General features: G+C 36.7%; 1 protein-coding gene and 1 non-coding gene across 4 annotated transcripts in view; both read left to right on the top strand.

Annotated features, from left to right (window-relative positions):
• Window positions 1-22682, top strand: part of RC3H2 (ring finger and CCCH-type domains 2) — a 47887-nt gene that overhangs the window by 7943 nt on the left and 17262 nt on the right. For all 3 annotated transcript variants that reach the window (XM_028509515.1, XM_028509524.2, XM_028509543.2), the window contains exons 3-10: window positions 1005-1122; window positions 3951-4184; window positions 13926-14101; window positions 17087-17287; window positions 17755-17887; window positions 17991-18109; window positions 19589-19701; window positions 21523-21831. In XM_028509515.1, coding sequence (XP_028365316.1) covers window positions 1005-1122; window positions 3951-4184; window positions 13926-14101; window positions 17087-17287; window positions 17755-17887; window positions 17991-18109; window positions 19589-19701; window positions 21523-21831 — 1403 coding nt within the window. The remainder of the gene's footprint in view (window positions 1-1004; window positions 1123-3950; window positions 4185-13925; window positions 14102-17086; window positions 17288-17754; window positions 17888-17990; window positions 18110-19588; window positions 19702-21522; window positions 21832-22682) is intronic.
• LOC114514625 lies at window positions 17555-17665 on the top strand. Its single transcript, XR_003686087.1, has one exon. It is a non-coding gene; the product is annotated as a small nucleolar RNA SNORD90 (small nucleolar RNA).

Raw genomic sequence — 22682 nt, 5'->3', positions numbered from 1 at the left:
TATGCCAGAAGTATTCCCACCTGAGGGCTTTAATAGTAGTGACTGTTATCTTCGCCTAGAATGCTCATTTTTTCTCCTCTCTTACATCTTTCTTCAAATGCCCTGATTCCAAGGAAGCCCATCCTGACCATCCCCCTTAAAATTGCAATCTCTCTCTGGCACTCCCAGTTCCCCTTATTCTTATTCTAAAATTTTTACTGATCACCTTATCATACATATTTTTTATTTACTGGCTGCCTTCTCTCTTCTTCCCTAGAATGTAAGCTTCACAAGGGCACAAAATTTTGTCTGTTTAACTCACTGATAGATACCTAGTGCCTAAAACTGTGCTTGGCACATGGTAAGCACCCCATGAATACAAACATTTTTTGAATTAAATTGAATTTGTATAATGGTACAATGAAATAGGGATTGTCATCTTAGCAGATAGGGAAAATACGACTTGGAGCAGTTAAGTAATTTACTTAAGATGACTGGTAGAAGTGGCAGAATGCAGCTTTGACCTTTCATTGAGAACACTGTCCTGTGGTGCTTATATTCTAGCAAGGGGGGACAGTAAATATAGTAAGTACATAATAAGGTACTAAGTGCTAAGGGGAAAAAATCCTGGCCCTCAAATTCTACTTGTTGTTTGTTCAGAAAAAGTTGCAAAAAAATTTATGGAGAACCTGTATAACTTTCTGGAGCTTCCCCTAATATTAACATCTTTCAAAATTATGGTATAGTTATCAACCCCAAGAAAGTAACATTGATACAATAATATTAACTGCCTGCTTCTTTTTTTAATTCCTTAATGCACTTAGCCCCTGCTATTAAGTGTGATATTCTTGATTCTTAGAAAGCAGATTAACTAGGTGTTTGCCTTTAATTTTATTTAAACTACCTTGATGTATATGTCTCTGTGTTATAATTTTCTACTCACCAAGATTATTATCAAATATATAAATACATTCATCCATTTATATGTTTATATTTATATCTTAAATTTTTTTGCGTTTTTTAAGGTTCCAGACCATCAGTCAATCAAGTTAAGTAATCTAGGTGAGAACAAACACTATGAAGTTGCAAAGAAATGTGTTGAAGATTTGGCGCTCTACTTAAAACCACTAAGTGGAGGTAAAGGTAAGTTCTTCAGAAGTGTTTTTACTGGTGAGGAGGATTTGGTAACAAATAATTTACTTTGATAGATTTGATGTTGATACCTTGTCAAACCATTTTGAGTTTTGGAAAGTGAGTTTGCTTGGAGGGATCTTGGAAAACTTTTTGATTGAAAACATTTATTATATTATTTTCTGAAATAACCAATACTATTAATTTAAGAATTTATTAAACATGCAACACACTGAGTTTTATGTAATATTTGTATTTATTGATTAAGCTAATTGTGCTATAGCAGAATATTCACTTTGATAAGTCCTATTAAGACAGTTTTATGTGTTCATGTATTCATCAATCATTCATTAAATTTTACTGAGCAGTTACAGTGGTTACCATCCCTCTCTAACAAAGCCCACTGTCTACTGGGGGAGATAGGAATGTAAGTGCAATAAATTATTTTAAGTGTTGTGACAGAGGTGAAATTCTGTTTTGTTTATCACTGGATACCCAGTGATTAACACATCATAAATGTAATAAAATGTTGTTGAATGATCAGTCAAGTATTTATTCTGTACCTGCTCTGTGCTTTGCACTGTTTGATATTTTGGACATAGTGATTTTTTTTGAGAGAGAGTACCCTGTCCACCTCATTTATTCATTGATCAGATATCTAAAGAGCATGTAGTTAAGTACCATGTCCTATTTTGGTACTTGAGGTACATGATTAAATATTTATGTCCTCATAGCACTTACGTTCAGAACAGGGAGAACGTATAATAAACAGTAAGTATAATAAAAAAGACAAACTTTGTACTATGTTATAAATGATAGTTGCTATAGAAAGAAAATGACACATTAAGAGGGACCAGAAATATCAGGATGAGGCAAGAAGGGCAGATTGCAATTTGAAATAAGGTAATTAGCATAGACCCCAGTAAGAAAGTAGCTTTTGAACCTGAGATGAAAGGGGTGAGGTAGTTAGCTATGTAGGTTCCTGGGAGAAGACCTTTCCAGGTAGAGAGAATAGCCAAGTTCCTGAGGCATGCATAGCATCTTCAAAGAACAACAACAGAAAAATGAGGAGGAGAGTAGTGTGAGATAGAAGTGAAGAAACTGTGAGGCCAGACGCTTAGGCCTATAGGGCATTTTAAAGACTTGAGCATTTGCGCTGAGTAAAATTGGTGAGTCACTCCAGGGTTGTGAGCAGAGGAGTGACACAATCTGACTACTGTTAAAAGGATCATTCCAACTGATCTGTTGAGAATTCTGTATAAAAATCAAGGGTATGAGTTAATAATCAGTGAAGGAAATGAGACTTGGATATAGTCTGGGTATATTTTGAAGGTAGGGCCAGAAGGCTTTCCTAAATTAATGGATGTAGGGAATGAGAGAAAGAGTGGAGTCAATATGACTCTTGGGTTTGAGGACTAAGGGAGGTTGTCATCAATTTAGATAAGGGATACTGTAGGTAGAACAGGATTAGGTAGGAAGATTTGCCGTTCAGCTTTGGTCATGTTAAGTTTGAGATGTCAAATCTTCACTTGAGTACTATTGAGTAACTGGTTGATATATATTAAGGAATGAGATACAGGAACTGTAACTTTGGGGGTCATTGACATATGGATGGTATTTAGTGCAGTAAGACTGGGTGAGATCACCTAAGTAGTGAATGTAGAAAAGAAAATGAAAACTGGGTCCCGAGGCCCTTTAACATTAAGGAGACAAGAAGTTGCCCTGGCCAGGTGGCTTAGTTGGTTGGAGCACTGTACTGTACACCAAAAGGCTGTAGGTTCGAGGGCATGTATGGGAGGCAACAAATCCATGTTCTCTCCCTCTCTTTTTCCCCTCTCTCTCCCTCCCTCCACCCTTCTAAAATCAGTAAACATATCCTCAGTGAGGATTAAAAAAAAAAAGAAAAGGACAGGAAGAAAAGATACAATCAGAAAATAAAGACTGGAAAAAAAAAAAGAAGAAAGTAAGAAAACTAAGAGAATATGGTGTTCTGAAAGCCATGTAAAGAGGAGTGCTCAAAGAAGTCAAGAATGATGTTTGTGTTGAGTGCTACTGCAAGTAAGAGAAGGATTGAGAATTGACCACTGATTTAGCAAAGTAGAAGAAACTGTCACGGCAATTTTGGTCAAGTGATAGTGGCAAAAACTTAATTGGAATAGGTTTTAAAGATTGTGGAGAAAGGAATTGGAGATAGTGAATATAGACAATTCTAGAGGATTTCTACAAAAGAGAGGAAAAAAATGGGGCAGAGCTGGTAGGAGAAGACGGATAAATAACAGGATTTATTTTTAAGATGAAAGAACTACAACTTGCTTGTTCTTACTAATGCTGATGGAAATAGTCAAGTGGAAAAGGAAAAATTTGATGATAAGGGAGGGAGACAAGAATTGCTGGAGCAGGATCCTTGAGTCAGGAAAAGGGGTTACAGGATCTAAGATCTTACCCTTAAGCAGTGTTCTTAATGTCTTGTATAAAATTTAAAAATAGAGCTGTTAATAATCATTCCTTTTAGATTAAACTTTTCATTCCTTCAACTTTATATTTACCTTCAATAATTTTAGTAGAGACTACATATGCCAAAGATACTCTTTTTTGAGGGCTACATATAACCCAGAGGACAGGATACCTAAATAAAATTTGAAGTAACCAAGAATTAGTGTCCTATACCACGGGATAGTAATAAACAGAGACAGATTGATTTTTTTTTTAAAGCAAGGAAATTACCTTATAGAGGACTCATTAGGAATTGTGACTTAATAGTGAAATACAAATGATAAAAGTTGGCTTGTCTTTTTTAATTGAAAAAACTTTAGTTTTCTTTGTTTCCTTTTTTTCTAAAGGTGTAGCTAGTTTGAATCAGAGTGCACTGAGCCGTCCAATGCAAAGGAAACTGGTGACACTTGTAAATTGTCAACTGGTAGAGGAAGAAGGTCGTGTAAGAGCCATGCGAGCAGCCCGTTCACTTGGAGAAAGAACTGTAACGGAACTGATATTACAGCACCAGAACCCTCAGCAATTGTCTGCCAACTTGTGGGCTGCTGTCAGGGCTCGAGGATGCCAGTTTCTAGGGCCAGGTAAGACAGAGCACTATCTTGCCTTTTTTATTGGTTACCAAGGCTAGTGGATGCCAGTATCTAGAGGTAGGTGTGAATCCCCAGGCTCAACCCATCTTTCTTTATACATACAAAGCTGGACATAATTAAAGATAAACCAGTTTTTGTTGATGTAATCTATATGATAGACAGTGCTGTGGTGTTTTAGAATAAATTTCTCATTTAATCCTCAGTGTCCTTCAGGAGAGGTGACACAGATCCAGTTTTATAGGTTAGAAAACAGAGTTAGAAAGAGACCTAAGATTACACAGGTGGTAAGTAAAGGAACAGTAAACTTTTTTAAATGAAAAAATATAAAAAATTTTTTATTGTTTTTAAAAGTTGGAAAACATAGAAATTTTTTTTTAAAGAATCATCAGAGGATGATTTCTTTATAGTTACTACCAATTACATTTTGTTTAAAAAGTCTTTACCTACACCAAGGTTATGATGTACTTTCCTGTGTTATCTTCCGGAAGCTTTATTTTTTTGAAGGAAAACTTTTTTTTTTTAAGATTTTATTTATTTTTAGAGAGAGGGGAAGGGAGGAAGAGAAACATCCATGTGTGGTTGCCTCTCGAGCGCCCCCAATGGTGGACCTGGCGCACAACCCAGGCATGTGCCCTGACCAGGAATCGAACCGGCGGCCCTCTTGGTTCCCAGGCTGGTGCTTAATCCACTGAGCCAAACCAGCCAAGGCCTGAAGGAAAACTTTCTAATGATGAATTTGGACTGATGAATAGACATGTGGAAAAAGATAAAATTGAATGAATTCCTTATACTCTCCATAGGTCTATAAATTCCAAATAGGTCAGAAGTACTTATGATTAAAATGTAAAGTATACAAGTAATAAAAACAAACACAAGAGTGAATTTCTTTATAGCCTATGAATAATAAACACTTCTTGACTCCAAATCCAGAAGCAGTAGGAGAGAAGATTGATATTTGAATATATATGTATTTTTAAAATTACATTACAAAAGAAATCAGCAGAATTTAAAAAATGAAAAACTTGGTAAAATGGTTGCATTATTCACATATAAAGCACTAATAAAACTAATATAGAAGGTACTTGTAAAACCTCAAAAATACCAGCTACCCAATTGAAAAATTGACAAAAGATGTATACAGTAAATTCATAGGAAAAAGTAATATAAATGGCCCTCACACATATAAAAAGATACTGAATCTCATATTAAGAGAAATATACATTAATATTATACTAATTCTACCATTTCTAACCTCTCAGATTGGCAGAACGCAAAAGTTTAACAATATACAAGATCTGTCTAGAATGTATCCAGCCATGTAATATAGATATTTATTGAAAAAGATACAAAAAATATTATACATAGGACAGTGATGCTCAGTCCTCTTCAAAGTAGGCACCTTGGGGCCTCACACAGTTCTCCCAGTCACCTTCAGCTGCCTGGTCATATTTTCTTGAATCTCATCAACAGTCTGAAATCTCTTCCCTTTCAAAGGCGATTTTAGTTTTGGAAAAAGCCTGAAGTCTCGGGGTGCCAAATCTGGGCTATAGCAGGGCTAAGTCACCTGGGTGATTCGTTATTTCACCAAAAAGCTCTTCGAGATGTGATGAGTGGGTGCTTTGTAGTGATGAAGCTGCCAGTCTCTGGTTGCCTGTAGCTGTGGCCTTCTGAGTCATCCAAACTATCCACAGAGGAATATTCAAGTTTAACACAAAATGTGATGCAGATTCATTGCTATATTTGGTCAGTCATTTTGAATGCTACAACCACACAGTACACATGCTCACTCAACAGTGTCTACTACCCCCACTGACTACTACTGTGAAGTCGTCATTGTTCAGGCATATGCATTCCAGTCCACTTTCCTTAGCTGCCAGGTTACACTGATGTCCTACAAACCTTTCTCCTTGTATTGACAATGGCTGGAATTTTTCCAGACAGACCTCCGTCGTCAGGACTATGAGAAAATGGGTGCTTTCATCCAATAGTTGTGGGGGAATGCAAAGTAGTACAAACTTTAGAGGAATTTGGCAATATCTAGCAGTGTCACCTATGCATTTACCTTTTGGCCTCAACAGTCCCATTTCTAGGAATTTATCCCAAAAGTACAGCAAAAAAATACAGGGTGCATAAAGTTACAAAGCACTACTTATAACAGCAAACATCTGAAGCTACCTGAATGTCTGTGAATAAGAGACTGGTTTAGTAATCTGGTACACGTTTCTAATGGAGTTCTGTGCCGCTGTAGAAAGGAACGAAGCAGGTGTGTATGTTCTCCTAGGGTGTGATCTCTGGATACATTGAGTGAAAAAATAAGAACAAAGTACAGAATAATGTGCTTATTGTAGTACCTTTTACCTAAGAAAGGGAAAACTATACAATTATTATTTGTTTATATTTTCTAAAAGAAACAATGGTAGGAAAAATTAAAAATAATAAACTCATGTAGAGGAGGAAGAAACCAGGAGAAAGCAGACAGATGGAAGCTAGACCTCACTGAATGTATCTTGTTTTGTACTTTGAGCCCATATAAATGTTTTATGTAATTATAAAACAAATTTTAGTTACTAGTAAAAATATATTTTAAAAATTTAAATAAAATGAGTAAAATGAATACCAAAAAAATAAATTAAAAAGATGAAACATCTACCTGGCTGGCGTAGCTCAGTGGATTGAGCTCGGGGTGCGAACCAAAGTGTTGCAGGTTCGATTCCCAGTCAGGGTACATGCCTGGGTTGCAGGCCACAGCCCCCAGCAACCGCACATTAACATTTCTCTCTCTCCCTTCCCTCTCTAAAAATAAATTTTAAAAAAAATCTTAAAAAAAAATAAAGATAAAACATAGGGCCAAGATGGAGGCATAGGTAGATACACTATGCCTCCTCGCACAACCAGAAGAAGGACGACAAATTTAAAAACAAAAAACAACCAGAACTGATAGAAAAACTAACTGTATGGAAGTCCCACAACCAAGGAGTGAAAGAAGAAACATTCATCCAGACCGGTAGGAGGGGCAGAGTTGGGCAGCAGGGGTGGAGAGAACTTGCAGCAAGGCAGCAGCTGGAGAACTGGGTGGGATAGGCAGCAGCTGGCCAACCTGGCGGTCCCTCATTCGTGTGCAGATAAACCAGGAGGAACAACTGGGGAGCAAAACAGACCACACAACCCAGGGTTCCAGCATGGGGAAATAAAACCTCAAAGCCTCTGACAGGAAAAAACTGAGGGTTGAGGTGGCAGAAGGAACTCCCAATGTCACAAGAGAGTTCATGGAGAGACACACAGGGTCCTAGAATGTACACAAGCTCACATACCTGGGAATCTACACCAGAAGGGCCCACTTTGCTTGTGGGAAGCGGGGAAGGTGACTGAAAGCCAGCAGAGAGCAGAGCAAGTGGCACTGTTTCCTCTGGGACCCCTCCCCCTCATACAGCTACAACACAGTGATGTGGTTGCCCCGCCTTGGTGAAAACCTGAGGCTCTGCCCCTTGCTACATAACTGGCATGCCGACACACAAAAAAAATGGCCCAAATGAAAGAACAGATCAAAGCTCCAGAAAAAATACAACTAAGTGACAAGGAGATAGCCAACGTATCAGAGACACAGTTTAAAACAGTGGTAATCACAGAATTGGTGGAATATGGTCGCAAATTAGAGGGAAAAATTAAGGCTATGAAAAGTGAAATAAAGGAAAATGTACAGGGCACCAACAGTGATGGAAAGGAAACCGGGACTCATATCAGTGGTTTGGAGCAGAAGGAAGAAAGAAATATGCAACTAGAACTCAATTGAGGAGAGGCTTAGGAACCTCTGGGACAACTTTAAACATTCCAACATCTAAATCATAGGGGTGCCGGAAGAAGAAGAGGAAGAGCAAGAATTTAAAAACTTACTTGAACAAATAATGAAGAAGAACTTCCCCAATCTGGCAAAGGGAGTAGACTTTCAAGAAGTCCAGGAACTTCAGAGAGTCTCAATGAAGTTGGACCCAAGGAAGCACACCAAAATACATCATAATTACATTATCCAAGCTTAAAGATAAGGAGAGAATCTTAAGAGCAGCAAGAGAAAAGGAGACAGTTGCCTACAAAGGAGTTTCCATTAGACTCTCAGCTGATTTCTAATAAGAAACCTTGCAGTCAAGAAGGGGCTGAAAAGAAGTACTTCAAGTCATGAAAGGCAAGGACCTACATCCAAGATTACTCTATCCAGCAAAGCTATCATTTAGAATGGAAAGGCAGATAAAGTGCTTCCCAGGTAAGGTCAAATTAAAGGAGCTCATCATCACCCTGCCCTTATTATATGAAATGTTAAAGGGATTTATCTAAGAAAAAGAAGATTGAAACTGAACAGTAAAATGACAATAAACTCTGAACTATTAACAACCAAACCTAAAAAACAAAACAAAACAAAACAAAAAAAACCCTAAGGAAACACTAGAACAGGAACAGAATCACAGAAATGGAGATCACATGGAGGGTTATCAGTGGGAGAGTGGGAACAGGGAGAGAGGGGGAAAAGGTACAGAGAATAAGTAGCATAAATGATAGGTAGAAAATAGACAGGGAGAGAATAAGAACAGTGTAGGAAATATAGAAGCCAGAGAACTTATATGTGTGACCCATGGACTTGAACTAAATCGGGAAGGTGAGTTGGAGGGGGTGTGAAGGGTGGGGTGAGGAATAAAGGGGATGGATAGAACAACTATAATAGCATAATCAATAAAATATTTTTTAAAGATTTTTAAAATTTATTTTTAGAGAGGGAAGGGAGGGAAAAAGAGAGAGAGAAACATCAATGTGCAGTTGCTGGGGGCCGTGGCCTGCAACCCAGGCATGTTCCCTGACTGGGAATTGAACCTGCGATGCTTTGGTTCGCAGCCTGCGCTCAATCCACTGAGCTATGCCAGCCAGGGCAATAAAATATATTTTTTTAAAAAAGAAAACATCCAGTTGGTAGCACATTCATCAGGAAGGAATTCCCTCAGGTGACTTTAGAGCACACCATTTTGACTTTTATATTTCTGGTGATATATGTAATAAATCCTAAATTACATTCACTCATCACACTATTGATAAGTCTATTGATACTGTTAATGCCACCAGGAAGCAAGATATTCAGTATTTTCAAAAAGGTACAAGTATGAAATATAAGAATTTATGTAAAAATTCTGTAGTCTTTACATTTGAATTGACAATATAAGTTCAGACTAATTAATTTTTATTTTTCTAAAAAGAGCCTGTTCCCTAGGTCTGTCCACCGAAGAAGCTTAGAAGCAATGAATAGTAGCCATAGAACCCAGATTGTGGCCTTTAATAAATACCATTTACCAATAAAAAGAAGCAGGGTTCTTTGGATAAGGTAGAAAAGTACAAGAAGAGCTGGGGAAGTGTTGTGCTAGAAAGCAAAAAAGCTATCAGAAACTACTGGAATCTTGTCAAAAGGATGTAGAAATTAATTTGAAGGGGCTCCAACTGGACATAAATGGGACAGTTTGAACAGCAGAGTGAATGATGACTAAATGGATTGAAAATAAAAAAAGAGGGGGACTTGCCCCTAAAAAAACTGAAATTATCTTCTGTATGATAGACCCCTAGTAATACTGGCTTTCTCCGCTAGGGGGGTATCCTAAGAACTCAACTATATTGGTGTGCCAGCTGGTGGTGTTGTCAGAGGCTGCATTCAGCTTCAGTGCATTTTTTTAAAAAGACTCTTTCAGTGCATTTGCCCATTTCACAATGGGTGATTTACAGGTGTACACTTTGCTGAGTGTTCAGCAGTTTTTGACCTAAAGTGGCATGACCCCCATGCTGCATGCTCCCTATTCACCTGATCTCACCCCAAGTGATCTTTGTTTCCCTGGATGAAAAAAGTCCTCAAAGGGAAACATTTTGCCAGTGTGGAAGAAGTGAAACGAAAAATGACAGAAGCACTAAAAGGAATCAAAATTGATGAGTTTAAAAACTTTTGAGCAGTGGAAAAATTGTCTCAATAGGTGAGAGTTGCATAAATGGAGAGTACTTTGAAGGTGACAGAAGTTGAAACATGTAAGAGTAAATACACAATTTTTATAAATGAATTCTGGGTTTTAGAGGTCTTCCCTCCTATCTAAAAATCCTTGATTTTGTAATGATAGTGCAGAAAAAACTAATTGGTTATCTTTGGCAATTGCTTGGATCCTAACACATTATTCTGAAAAGTAGAAAAGGCATAGGAAAGCATTAAGCATTTTTTGCTCTCTACCAGTTGTTTTCAAGGACATTTTCTCAGGATGTGAAGGGTAGATTCCTCTTTTAGCTAATAAACTTAGAAATTGTTAAAATTAAAAATCACAAATTTGCAACATCAAATGAGTTAATGGGTGTGGACAAGAATCGTTAGTCCTTGTCAAAACCATTAGGTGAAAGGTTGCTGGGAAAACATATAGTAGATGGATAAGCCCTGACCCCACTGATCAATCTTATTATTAAAAAGGAGAAAGCCCAGCTTTATATATTTCCTGATGAATGCATGGAATAAGAAGTGTACTTGAAAAAACAACCACATTCTGAATCTAATGAAGCCTTTGGTGTACATGAAACAGATAAAGAAACATTTTAAAACACTACAAACCAAATCAAGAATGTAGGAAATTATTGAGAAAAATGATCATTTCTTCAACAAATAAACTGGATTTTCTTTTAAATGGAAGGGTGGAGAGTGGGGAGGAACTGGTATAGATTTTTGTTTGTTTGTTTTTTAAGTTAGACATACGGACTTTATTTGGATATTTAAAGAAACCAACTATAAAAATTTTTCGAGACAGTGGAAAATTCAACATGGACTGGATATTAGATGATATTAAGGAAATAGATTATTTTTTTTTTTAGACATGAAATGGTGTTACATGAAATTTGAAAAAATCCTTCTGTGTCAGAAATAGGTACTTAATTATTTAAGGATGAAATGCTATGTCATCTGGGATTTACTTTAAAAACACTTCAGCCAAAGCAAACTAGAAGTGGGTAAGAAGTAAGATGAAGTCTTCCTGGTAATAGCTGTGTTATGGGTGCGTGTTAGCTCTACTTTTGTGTGGGTTTAAAGTTTTCCATAATACAAAGTTAAATTGAAAAATGAATTTTAAAATCCACATTTAAATATAATTTAAGACTGCTTCCTTTGGATATCTTCACATGTTTATTACCTTAGCTAATAAGCTCTGGACTAGGTATCAAATATCTTTTGTTACACAACTCAACAATAGAAAGACAAACAACCCAATTAAAAAATGGGCCAAAGGCTTAAATAGACATTTTCCCAAAGAAGATACACAGATAGCCAAAAAACAAATGCAAAGATGTTCAGTGTCATTGGTTGTTAAAGAAATGCAAGTCAAAATCACAATGAGATAACACTTCACACTCACTAGGTTCTCCGTAATTTTATTTTTTAATTTTTTAAAAGATGTTATTTATTTATTTTTAGAGGAGAAGGGAGGGAGAAGGAGAAGGAAAGAAACATCAGTGTGTGATTACCTCCTGCACATCCCCTTCTGGGGACCTGGCCTGCAACCCAGGCATGTGCCCTGACTGGGAATCGAACCATCAGACCTTTGGTTCACAGGCCAGCACTCAGTCCACCGAGCCCCACCAGCCAGGGTGTTACATGAATTTTACCTTTCCAGTTTGGGCCCTGGTCAGGGTGGGAGGCAGCCAATCAATGTTTCTCCCATCAGTGTTTCTCTCCCTCTCTTTCTCCCTCCTTTTCCCTCTAAAAATAAATAACTAAAATATTTTTTAAAAAGTCCTTGATTCTAGTTACATTTTGCTACTAACCAGTTTTTAACCTTGGCCTAGTCACTTAACTTCTCTGGGCCTCAATTCCTCACTTGGAAAAAAACGGGGGGTTGAGTTTTAATGAATTCTAGATGATCTCTCAGCTCTAAAGTCCTATTCTTTTAATTGAGAACCAATGTATTTTTAACTTTCAATTTTGAAATAATTTCAAATTTGCCAAAGAGTTGAAAGAATAATGCAGAAGTCCTGGCTGGGTAGCTCAGTGGGTTAGAGCATTGTCCCGATATACAAAGGTTGCAGGTTCGATCCCCTGTCAAAGTGGGAATGCATAAGTAAGTAGAACAAGTTGATGTTTCTCTCCCTCTCTCTCTCTCTCTCTCTCTCTCCCCCCCCCCCCCACCACCCGCTTCCCTTCTCTCTCCAAAATCAGTAATTTAAAAAACGATAATGCAGGGAATTCCTGTGTACTTTTTGTCCACATTCACTAGTTTTAATTTCCTGTATTTGTTATATGCACTCTTTCTCTCTCTTTTTGAACCATTTGAGAATAGGTTGCATATTACATGCCCCTTTACCCATTAAGGAAATCCTTAGGTGTATTTCCTACAAACAAGGATACTGTTTTTATAGCATAGTGCATTCATCAATTTCAGAAAATTTAACATTGATACAATATTATGATCTATAGTTTATATTCCAGTTTGTCAGTTATCCCAAAGATGTCTTTCATGGCATTTATTTTCTAAATATTTCCCTTACTGGAAAATAACATAAATTAATACTTTCTTTAGATAAAGCATCCAGAGGCTAATATCACTTTAAAAGTGTATGTAAAATAGTTCTGACAGGCAAAGTCTCATGCATTAAAAAGTTATCATTTATTATTAGATACTGTGTATCCTTTGTATGTTATTTAATTATCAGAGTATCTCTCTGTTTTATAAAAGGACTTTTTTTTTTAACTTTATCATTGTCCAGCACATCCACAATGTATACTCTATCTGCCTAGTAGTCACTTAATAGCTGCCTTGGTTATTAAATAGACTATCAAAGTGTTTCACTGCCTGTGTTCAGTTAACCCTTCTAGCAGACTGACATTAAGTCACAGTGCCTATGTCATTGATCTCACTTCATCTCATCATGTAGGCATTGTATCATCTCACATCTTCACAAGAAGGATGAGTTACAGTACAATAAGATATCCTGAGAAAGAGACCATATTCACAAAACTTTTATTACAGAATATTATTATAATTGTTCTATTACATTTTTATTATTGTTAATATCTTACTATGCCTAATTTATAAATTAAGCTTTATCATAAGTATGTATGTATATATGTATGTATAGCATGTTCTTGAATAAGATTTTTAAAGATTTAATTTATTTATTTATTTTTAGAGAGGGGAAGGGAGGGAGAGAGGGAGAGAAACATCAGTATGTGGTTGCCTCTCACATACCCCCTACTGGGGACCTGGCCTGCAACCCAGGCATGTGCCCTAAACTGGGAATCGAACTAGCAGGCTGGCACTCAATCCACTGAAAACTCCTTAAAATTGCAAAGCCTATTGATGGTCCTACATGAGGACCTACTATGTAGGAAAAAACATGCAATACAGCTGTATTATATAATGATATAAAAATAAATAATAATACAAGAATAACCTTTGTGTTTCATGTATTCACAACTGTAAACCTGCTTTTACCCACTCCTCTATGTAAGATTCAGTACTATCCACAGTTTCTGGCATCCACTGGGAGTCTTAGAATGTATCCTCTGCAGTTACGGGGGACCACATATTTTTTAAGTAAACTGTATTTGTGTACGTGATGTCTTCTTTGTGTGCTAATTAAATACAGACTGTGGAAAACGAACCACTGTAAACTAATACCAAAGAAATCTGTGACAGATAGGATCTGCAGTGTTTCTCATTTATCATCAACTCATGTTTCTTCTAGCTATGCAAGAAGAGGCCTTGAAACTGGTGTTGCTGGCATTAGAAGATGGTTCTGCTCTCTCAAGGAAAGTTCTGGTACTTTTTGTTGTGCAAAGACTAGAACCAAGATTTCCTCAGGCATCGAAAACAAGTATTGGTCATGTTGTGCAATTACTGTATCGAGCTTCTTGTTTTAAGGTAAGTGGTGTTCAACTGTCTAAATGTTACATGCCTGTGTGTGAGGCAGAGACTTCCTGAAACGGGTGTTAACCTGTGTAGAGGCCCCCACAAATACAGAACCTTTACAAGAGTTGAAAGGAAACTGTTTTCCTTCTGCATTGATTGCATCTATGATACTGCCTATTGGAATGAGAACAAATGTTTGAAACCAAAGCTCATTTAAGTTATCTTGCTGGTTTTATAGCCCAAGAGTAAAAACAGTACAGACAGGAAAAATTCTGTTTTGTTTTGTTTTGTTTTTGGCAGAGTATTTAGTTTGAGAAAACAATTAATGATTATGGAAATGTGTTCAAGTGAGTTCACTTGTCTCCATTAATGAGGCTTGGCTACTATCTGCCTGATATTGTAGTACTTGATTTTGTGTCCTTAGGACTACACTGAAATGAATCTGTGGTTCCTCAAACATTATGTTTTTGAGATAAGCAGCCAAATTACAGAGATCATTTGTCATCCTGAATTGACTGACTAGGTTCTCATACTATGTATTACTGATTTAATGGGGTTTCCCCCCATAGGTATCATACTGATTTGTGTTTTAGATTGTAATACACATCTATAGCTACTAACAATATCTGGTGTTTGAATAACATTAGTTTAGAAATTTATTTCAATTTTATGTTCATTTTATCCTCACTGTCCTGTAGTTTAAAATGTTTAGATAAATATAAGGATATCATACTGACTTAAGTGCCAAAGGTCCTCTCTGTCAGGTGGCATTTACTCTAGCAAACTCACCAATATCAAAGGTCTTTCTCCTGACTCTATAGGCTTTGAGACCTGAATTTTGTCGGTACATGCAGTGCATTTTTTGCTCAGGAACAGCATTACTCTAAGGTCACATATGTATTGTCAGTTTTCTCAATTTGTAACAAGAAGTGCAACTCTTTTTTTCGTTGTTGATGCGGTTTTCTTTATTTTTTGAGAAGTGCAACCTTAATTGACTTGAATCCTCATGTTGAAGATGTTTTTCTTGTAAAAGAGCATCAAAAGTTTACTTGCTTTTAGCATGAAGTCAGGACAAGGGGAGTTAATGATTCTGTTTAATGTAGTGGTTCTCAATGGAAAGAACACATGAGAACCACCTATGGAGACTTTGAAAATATGCATTCTTGTGTCCCATCCCCAAATATTCTGATTTAGTGTGTCTGATGTAGCACATGAGCATTTACATATACTTTAAATTAATGTGATCTTTAGGCCAAGGGTTCTGATTCAATAGACCTGAAATTATAGTTTTCAAAATTTCATGGGTGATTTTGATGCATCTTAATAGAACTTTAATAGGACCAGGTTCTCTTAGACACCTATGTCCATCTTTCCTGTTCAGGCAGATGGGTGTGTGTGCTGCCCAGAAGGGACCTTGGACCTTACTTACATGGTGGCTAGAGGAGTGCCATCATCCTCTGGTTCTTTGGGTTTCTTTTTTCTGTTTTTTAAGATGGTAATTCCTCCTTTTGTTTCCTCAGTGTGTGACTTCTCAGTTACATTCTGCACTTTCTTAAATTATACCTAAGATCATTTTGATTAGAACTTTGGGTGCTCTAAACTTTATATGCTGTACAGTATTTATATATTCCCAAAGAGACTTGTGAACTGGTACTACTAAGTTAACTCTCAGATGACAACTTGATCTGCCCATTTTAATGTTTTTAGGGGCATATTACTGTTGTCTCATGTGCCAACAACAGCAATAGAAATAACCAGTGAAGTGGTCTGGGATATTTTCATTGTACCAATGAGAATATCATCATTTTCAGTATAAATGATTTGTCCAGTCTAAATTTCAGACCCTGGACTAATCCTGTGTATTCTGAACCCTAAATTTCAAATTTCACAGTGGCCATTAGCAAGTTTTAGTGATTCAAAAGTAAGTGTGCATCATCTCTTGTGGAAATTATTTGGCCATTGTATAATGAGACAGTTTCACTAGGACATGTGAAACTCTATAACTTTCTATTTTATCACTTAAGTGAAATATAGATTAATGCTGTCTAAATATCCTAATGATCATTTTTGTGGTGGCAGAAAAATTTCTTCATCATCATGTGGTGGTGCTAATTGGCTAAGCTGATCATGACACTTCTTTGCTTAAATGTTCTCAGTGGCTTCCCATTTTCCTCAGGATAATATCCAGATTTCTAACCATCGTATATAAGGCCCTCTATGATTCTTTTCCAGCCTACATGTTAGGCTTCAATTCTATGTGCTCAGCTCTTTCATGTTTCTGTTTTACCACTTGCTACTCTTTTTAGAATTCAATTTCTTACCCTTTTTTGCATGGGGAACTCCTATTCATTCTTAGAGACTCAGTTTATGTAGCTTTCAGCCGGGGAAAGCCTTCTCTGATACCCCTTCTCTCCCTCACCAATCAGATTTAACTTCCTTTCTTTTATATTGCCATAGAACAGTTATTTTTCAACCTTTTTCATCTCATGACACACATAAGTTAATTTCTGGAATTCTGCAGCACACTAAAAAATATATTTTTTGCCAATCTGACAAAAAAGATAGGTATAATTCCGATTCATTTACACGGGATGGCTGCTGTTGTGTTGCCTGTTGTCATTTTTAATTTGACAGTCTAAGGGGAAAAGGTCAGTATCCTCGACTAAACAGTCAGGTATTGCATGTTTTAGAAATTCTCGCCGCACACTGGGTGAAACCACTGCCATAGAGCCTTATAATAGCACCTATACCATAATTTTATGTCTCTTCCCTGACAGCTGCTGAGCTGATTGGAAGAAGGCAGGACTATGTATTAACTTATGTGTTCTGCTTTGTTCCAAAATGAATTTGTGGTAAGGACATTTTCTTCTTTGTATCATCTTTGTGTGGTATCTGATTTATAGTAGGTTCCCCCCACCCCGCACCCCTCAAAAAAACATATGGATGGGAGAAGAAAGAACAGACCTGATGGGTGGTGTTCTCCTTTCTGTTATTTAGGTTACCAAAAGGGATGAAGACTCTTCTCTGATGCAGCTAAAGGAGGAGTTTCGGAGTTATGAGGCATTACGCAGAGAGCATGATGCCCAAATTGTTCACATCGCTATGGAAGCAGGACTCCGTATTTCACCCGAGCAGTGGTCCTCACTTCTTTATGGTGACTTGGCACATAAATCACACATGCAATCTATTATTGATAAGGTTTGTGAAATTAGAGATGCCGATTTATATCATTGTTGTTACATTGGAGAGTACTGAAATCTTCTGAAGGGACTAAAGAGAGAAACAGAGATTCATTCCTATGTTTTTAAACATCAGAATCCTATAAATTCTTTTTTTGTTGTTGTTCTTTTTTAACTTTCAAAAAAACTAAGGGAAGCAAATACAGGATATTAGCATAAAAGCAGCCTGGCTTACAAAGTCAGTTATTTATCTCCCTTCTGACTCCAGAGAGTTAATATAGCTTACAAATAAAATTTTTCGGTGTCTAATGATGAGTTTCATAGGGCAGATTCTGAGGTGAAAATCTGATTCACCATTGATACTCATTCTATGGAATCTGAAGACACTTGAAAACCTATTTAGTATGTTAACTGAATGAAAGCATTTGAATAAAGATGCGTCATATAAGAACCAGAGTAAAAATCATTCTGTCTTCTGTTTGTTAGCTGCAGTCTCCAGAATCATTTGCAAAGAGTGTCCAGGAATTGACCATTGTTTTGCAACGAACTGGTGACCCAGCTAACTTAAATAGACTGAGGCCTCATTTAGAACTTCTTGCAAACATAGACCCCAACCCAGGTATGTAGGAAAATACTCATTTGCTTGTTTAATACTTTTATAATAACAAGAGAATTTTTGTTGACAAATCCCTCCTTCCCATCTCCTTGGTGGTTTATTTTAGATGCTGTTTCACCAACTTGGGAGCAGCTAGAAAATGCAATGGTAGCTGTTAAAACAGTGGTTCATGGGCTTGTGGACTTCATACAGAATTATAGTAGAAAAGGCCATGAGACCCCTCAGGTAAGCACATTTATTGTACTTGTGCTGTTATCTCTAACAAAAGTTCATCCTTAACACTTAACAAGCTGTTTGGTTAATGGACTACGTAACTCTACTCTCTTACACGTTTTTATTGTCTGTTCTTTTGGGAGACACTCAAATTGTAGTGTACCTGATAAATAATTCATAGCACAGCAACAATGTGGAGAGTATCTTGAGTATGAGTTCATTGCAGATGGCTTTGACCAAGTATAGATTGTTGATTGCTTCCAAACATTTTGTCTAATTATTTTCTAATGTGGAGAAATTGTCACTTTTTTCTTCATTGCTGTCATACAGTGATTTTCTATTTGTAAGTGTGTGGAATTTGAATTTTTAAAATATTTTCAATGTACTTTAGAAGGAGTTATTTGAGGTATAAATCCTTTATTCTAATGATAATGTCTATTTTCTAAGTTACTCTGAGCCAGTCCCTATGTTGAATATTTTACATGTATTATTTCTGATTCTCGCAGTCACCTACAAGATAATTGCTATTCCCAAGTTGAAGTTTAAAGAGATTAAATGACATATCTAAAGTCATAGTGGTTGTAAGTGACAGAGTGGGGATCAAATCTCCTTCAAAGTGATCTTTCCAATCTTCTATTGGTATGCCACTAGAAGATATTATGACATTCAAATATTAACTGAAAGATAAATGTTTCATCTTCATTAAGGTCACAGAAATAACAATGACATTTTAGATTTTGATGCAAATCATGGCAGGTATTATGAGATTTTTATTTTTTGCTTCATTGTTTGTGTAAACTTAACTCCAAGCCTAAAAGAGAGTTGTACCCTCAAGCTGACAAATAGGTATTTGTTAATTTTTCACTTTTGGGGAAATCATATTTATATATCCTGGGAAAACTTAAGTAAACAAGCTAATGGCCTTTAATGCTTTTTTGATTTTTTTTTGAAAGATTTTATTTATCTTTAGAGATAGGGGAAGGGAGGGAGAAAGAGGGAGAGAAATATCAATGTGTGGTTGCCTCTACACACCCCTGCTGGGAACCTGGCCGGCAACCCAGGCATGTGCCCTGACTGGGAATTGAACCAGTGACACTTTTGTATGCAAGCCGGTGCTCAATCCACTGAGCCACACCAGCCCGGGTCTTAATGTTTTTTTAAATTGTTGGTTTGATTTTAGTATCATAATTTTAACACAACAGTGAGTTGATAAGAAAATCTTTTGTTTTCATGTGCATTATGTTGCCTGACAAATAGATACAACATTTGAACCAGTTTCAGAGTATCCTCAGAAGGAATATCTGAAATGTCGACTCAGTGTTATGCCACACAACTCTTAACAAGAAATGATGAAATAGTAATTGTTTCAGTACGAAAATTACTTACCTAATGTGAAAAAGAACTAAAGGTGTTATCATGAAATTTTGAAGTCCCATGAGTTAATAACACCTGAAATCTCCACTTTTCCACACACCAATTTTCTTTTTGTAGCCCCAGCCAAACAGCAAATACAAAACTAGTATGTGCCGAGATCTAAGACAGCAAGGAGGGTGTCCACGAGGAACAAATTGTACTTTTGCCCATTCTCAGGAAGAGCTTGAAAAGTAAGTTATGAGAATTCTCTTTGATATGGGTTTAATTTTTGGTCATTATGAAAGTTAGATACAATCTTAAAGTTTGTGATGAGTTTCCAAGATGCAATTAAGTACCTTGTTGCTTCTGGGAGCAAGACTAACATAATGACTTATTTTACTCAGGGTTTATATTTTAGATCATTGTGTAGCCAAAATACGTGTTTCTGCTAAGCACCTTTGTAGAATGAAAGTACCCGTGTGCGATCTTAATTTGCTCAGATTCAGTTGAGGACTAACAACTGAGGCCCAGGTAAAATGGTAAAGCAGTTACATTTTATTTTTGTGCCTTTTAGTCTTTTAAAAAAGTTTTTAAACAGTGTGAGGGGAATTATAGATGATTTCAACATTGTTTTTTTAAATCCTTACCAGAGGACATGCTTATTGATTTTAGAGAGTGGGGAAGGGAGGGAGAGGGAAATATCTCTTTGTTGCCTCTCACACGCACACACCCACTGGGACCGAACCTGCAACCCAGGCATGTGCCCTGACTGGGAATCTAACCTGTGACCTTTCAGTTTACGGGATGATGCTCCAACAACTGAGCCACACCAACAAGGGCTGACTTTGGGTCATCTTCTTTTCTTTTTCTCTTCTCCTTGGGTAATTCCTTTTTCTGTGTCCATTTATCCCAAACATAAAAGTAAATGGATATAAGCTATATTATGTATTGTCTAAGTTTTTGTTGTTTTTAACCAAAACCTTCATCACTGAGGTTTGGGGGAATCACTGAGATTTCACCAAAAAATTGATCCCAACCATTCTACTGAATAACTGGTTTGTGTATCAGCTCTTAATGGGCACCTCCCTTTTGTTTTTAGACACTTCAAACTCAATTTGAGCTCCTTTTCTACTCTTGTACATCCTCCTCTTACACCTTCCATCCTGCTCACCCCAGTATACCTGGTCCAGCCAGTTAATATGTTGTATTATAGGAATTAACTTTGTCAACTTTCTTTCACCTACTTGTCTTAGTCACTAAGTTCTATCAGTTCAGCTTCCCATATATTTTTCAACTCTTCCTTCATCTTTTCATTCTTATAGTCCAGACTGTCATCCCCTTATCTTGATCCACAGTTGCTGCCTAACTGGCCTTCTTACACTGCTGTTGCCCACTCCCAATCCCGTTATTTCCCCAAATAGGGAAGACTGCTGCAAGGCAAATTGCAGACAATGAAAAACTTAAATGTATTGTCATTACCCTGTGGATAAAGATACAAAGTCTAGATTGTGGCCTTTAAGACCCTGCTTCTCTAGTCTGTACCTATCTTTCTGATATCATCTCATAAACTAATCTATTTATGTAAAAGTGAATTTTAGTTTTGGGTTTTTTTTAATTATATAATACTTGAACAATTTGGTAACAACAGAGAATTTTCTCTCCTCTTGCATGCCTTTCTCTTCATGCTACAGTTCCAACTAAATTTTGTATGGCTAATTTATCTTTACAGAGTGTACTTTATATTCCAGTTAGACAAAATATTGAAAAGGATCTCTTTCCAATCTCTCAAAGGCTTCTTTGAATACATGTATACTTTGCCTGCTATATTAATTATGTGCCTACATGCATGTGCATGCTCACATATACATGTGTGTGCATACACATAGGTAAATGATATATGTACTTTCGTGTGGTATCTATTATAGCAGAGCTTGATGTAGACTGTGTATGATATTTAGCTAGACAAACTTTATCAAAGCTGTTTCCTTCTTTTTAAATCTTTTCCCATAGCCTTTTTTTTTAGGTAAGACTCAGTGAAATATTCACCAATGTATTGATTGTTTTTAAAACAGGTATCGATTAAGGAACAAAAAGATCAATGCAACTGTAAGAACATTTCCTCTTCTAAATAAAGTTGGTGTAAACAACACTGTCACAACCACAGCCGGAAATGTCATTTCTGTCATAGGAAGTACTGAAACAACGGGGAAAATTGTTCCAAGTACAAATGGAATTTCCAATGCAGAAAACAGTGTTGCCCAGCTAATCCCACGTAATACTGACAGTGCATTAAGAGCTCTGGAGACTGTGAAGAAAGTGGGGAAGGTTGGCACTAATGGTCAGAATGCTACTGGGCCTCCTTCAGAATCTGTAACTGAAAAGTAAGTATTGGGTACAAATGCTCAGTATGAGTTACTTAGACTTTTTAGAAAGGTCCCAGTATTTTATTTTTGCTGAGGAAAAGGAGTTAATAGAATTTTTATGCAGAATGTTTCATGTAGAAAAAGCACTAAATATAAAAAATTTTGAGTTCTAGTCCTGGCTCTTAATTTGAATAGCTTTGTGACTGTAGGAAATTACTTAAGCTTGGTTTTATTTCCCTCAACTGTAAACTGAAGGGGTTGGGCTAGAATTGGCATTTTTCACACCTTCTCTCCTTGAACTTTAGGATTGAGTCCATAGAGGTGCCCGAAAGAAACAAAGTAGAAATCTAAGAAGGTGATAAGCTTCAGCCTCCAGCCCCTGCTGTTTGCTTATTTGTTTGTTTCTTTGTTTGTTTGTTTTTAGAGAAAAGGCAAGGGAGAGAGAAAAAGAGGGAGGGAAACTCTGATATGAGATAGAAACTTTAGTTGCCTTAGGCCTGCAACCCAGGCATGTGCCCTGACTGAGAATCAAATTGGCACCCTTTGGTTCTCAGGCCAGCGCTTAGTCTACTCAGCCACACCAGCCAGCACAGCAGCACCTGCCTTAATCAGAACAGTTTTACTGGGTTGGCCAAAAAGTTCATTTGTTTTTTTCCATAAGATGACTATAGTGGCGCTTAGTTGTCTTTCACTTCATTCAAAACAATTTTGATAGGTAGTATTGTGACAGCTGTCATATCGGCGTGCATTAAAAATAAACTTAACAAAATTGGTGCATTTTTGTGTAGCCATTTTAATATGGAAAATGGAAGAAAATACACAACATTTTCAGCATATTATGCTTTATTTCAGGAAAAGTAAAAACACAA

The sequence above is a fragment of the Phyllostomus discolor genome, chromosome 3 (genome assembly GCF_004126475.2).
Source record: "Phyllostomus discolor isolate MPI-MPIP mPhyDis1 chromosome 3, mPhyDis1.pri.v3, whole genome shotgun sequence".
Classification (NCBI taxonomy): domain Eukaryota; kingdom Metazoa; phylum Chordata; class Mammalia; order Chiroptera; family Phyllostomidae; genus Phyllostomus; species Phyllostomus discolor.
The sequence above is the reverse complement of the archived record's forward strand: the minus strand, read 5'-3'. Positions and strand labels throughout refer to the sequence as shown.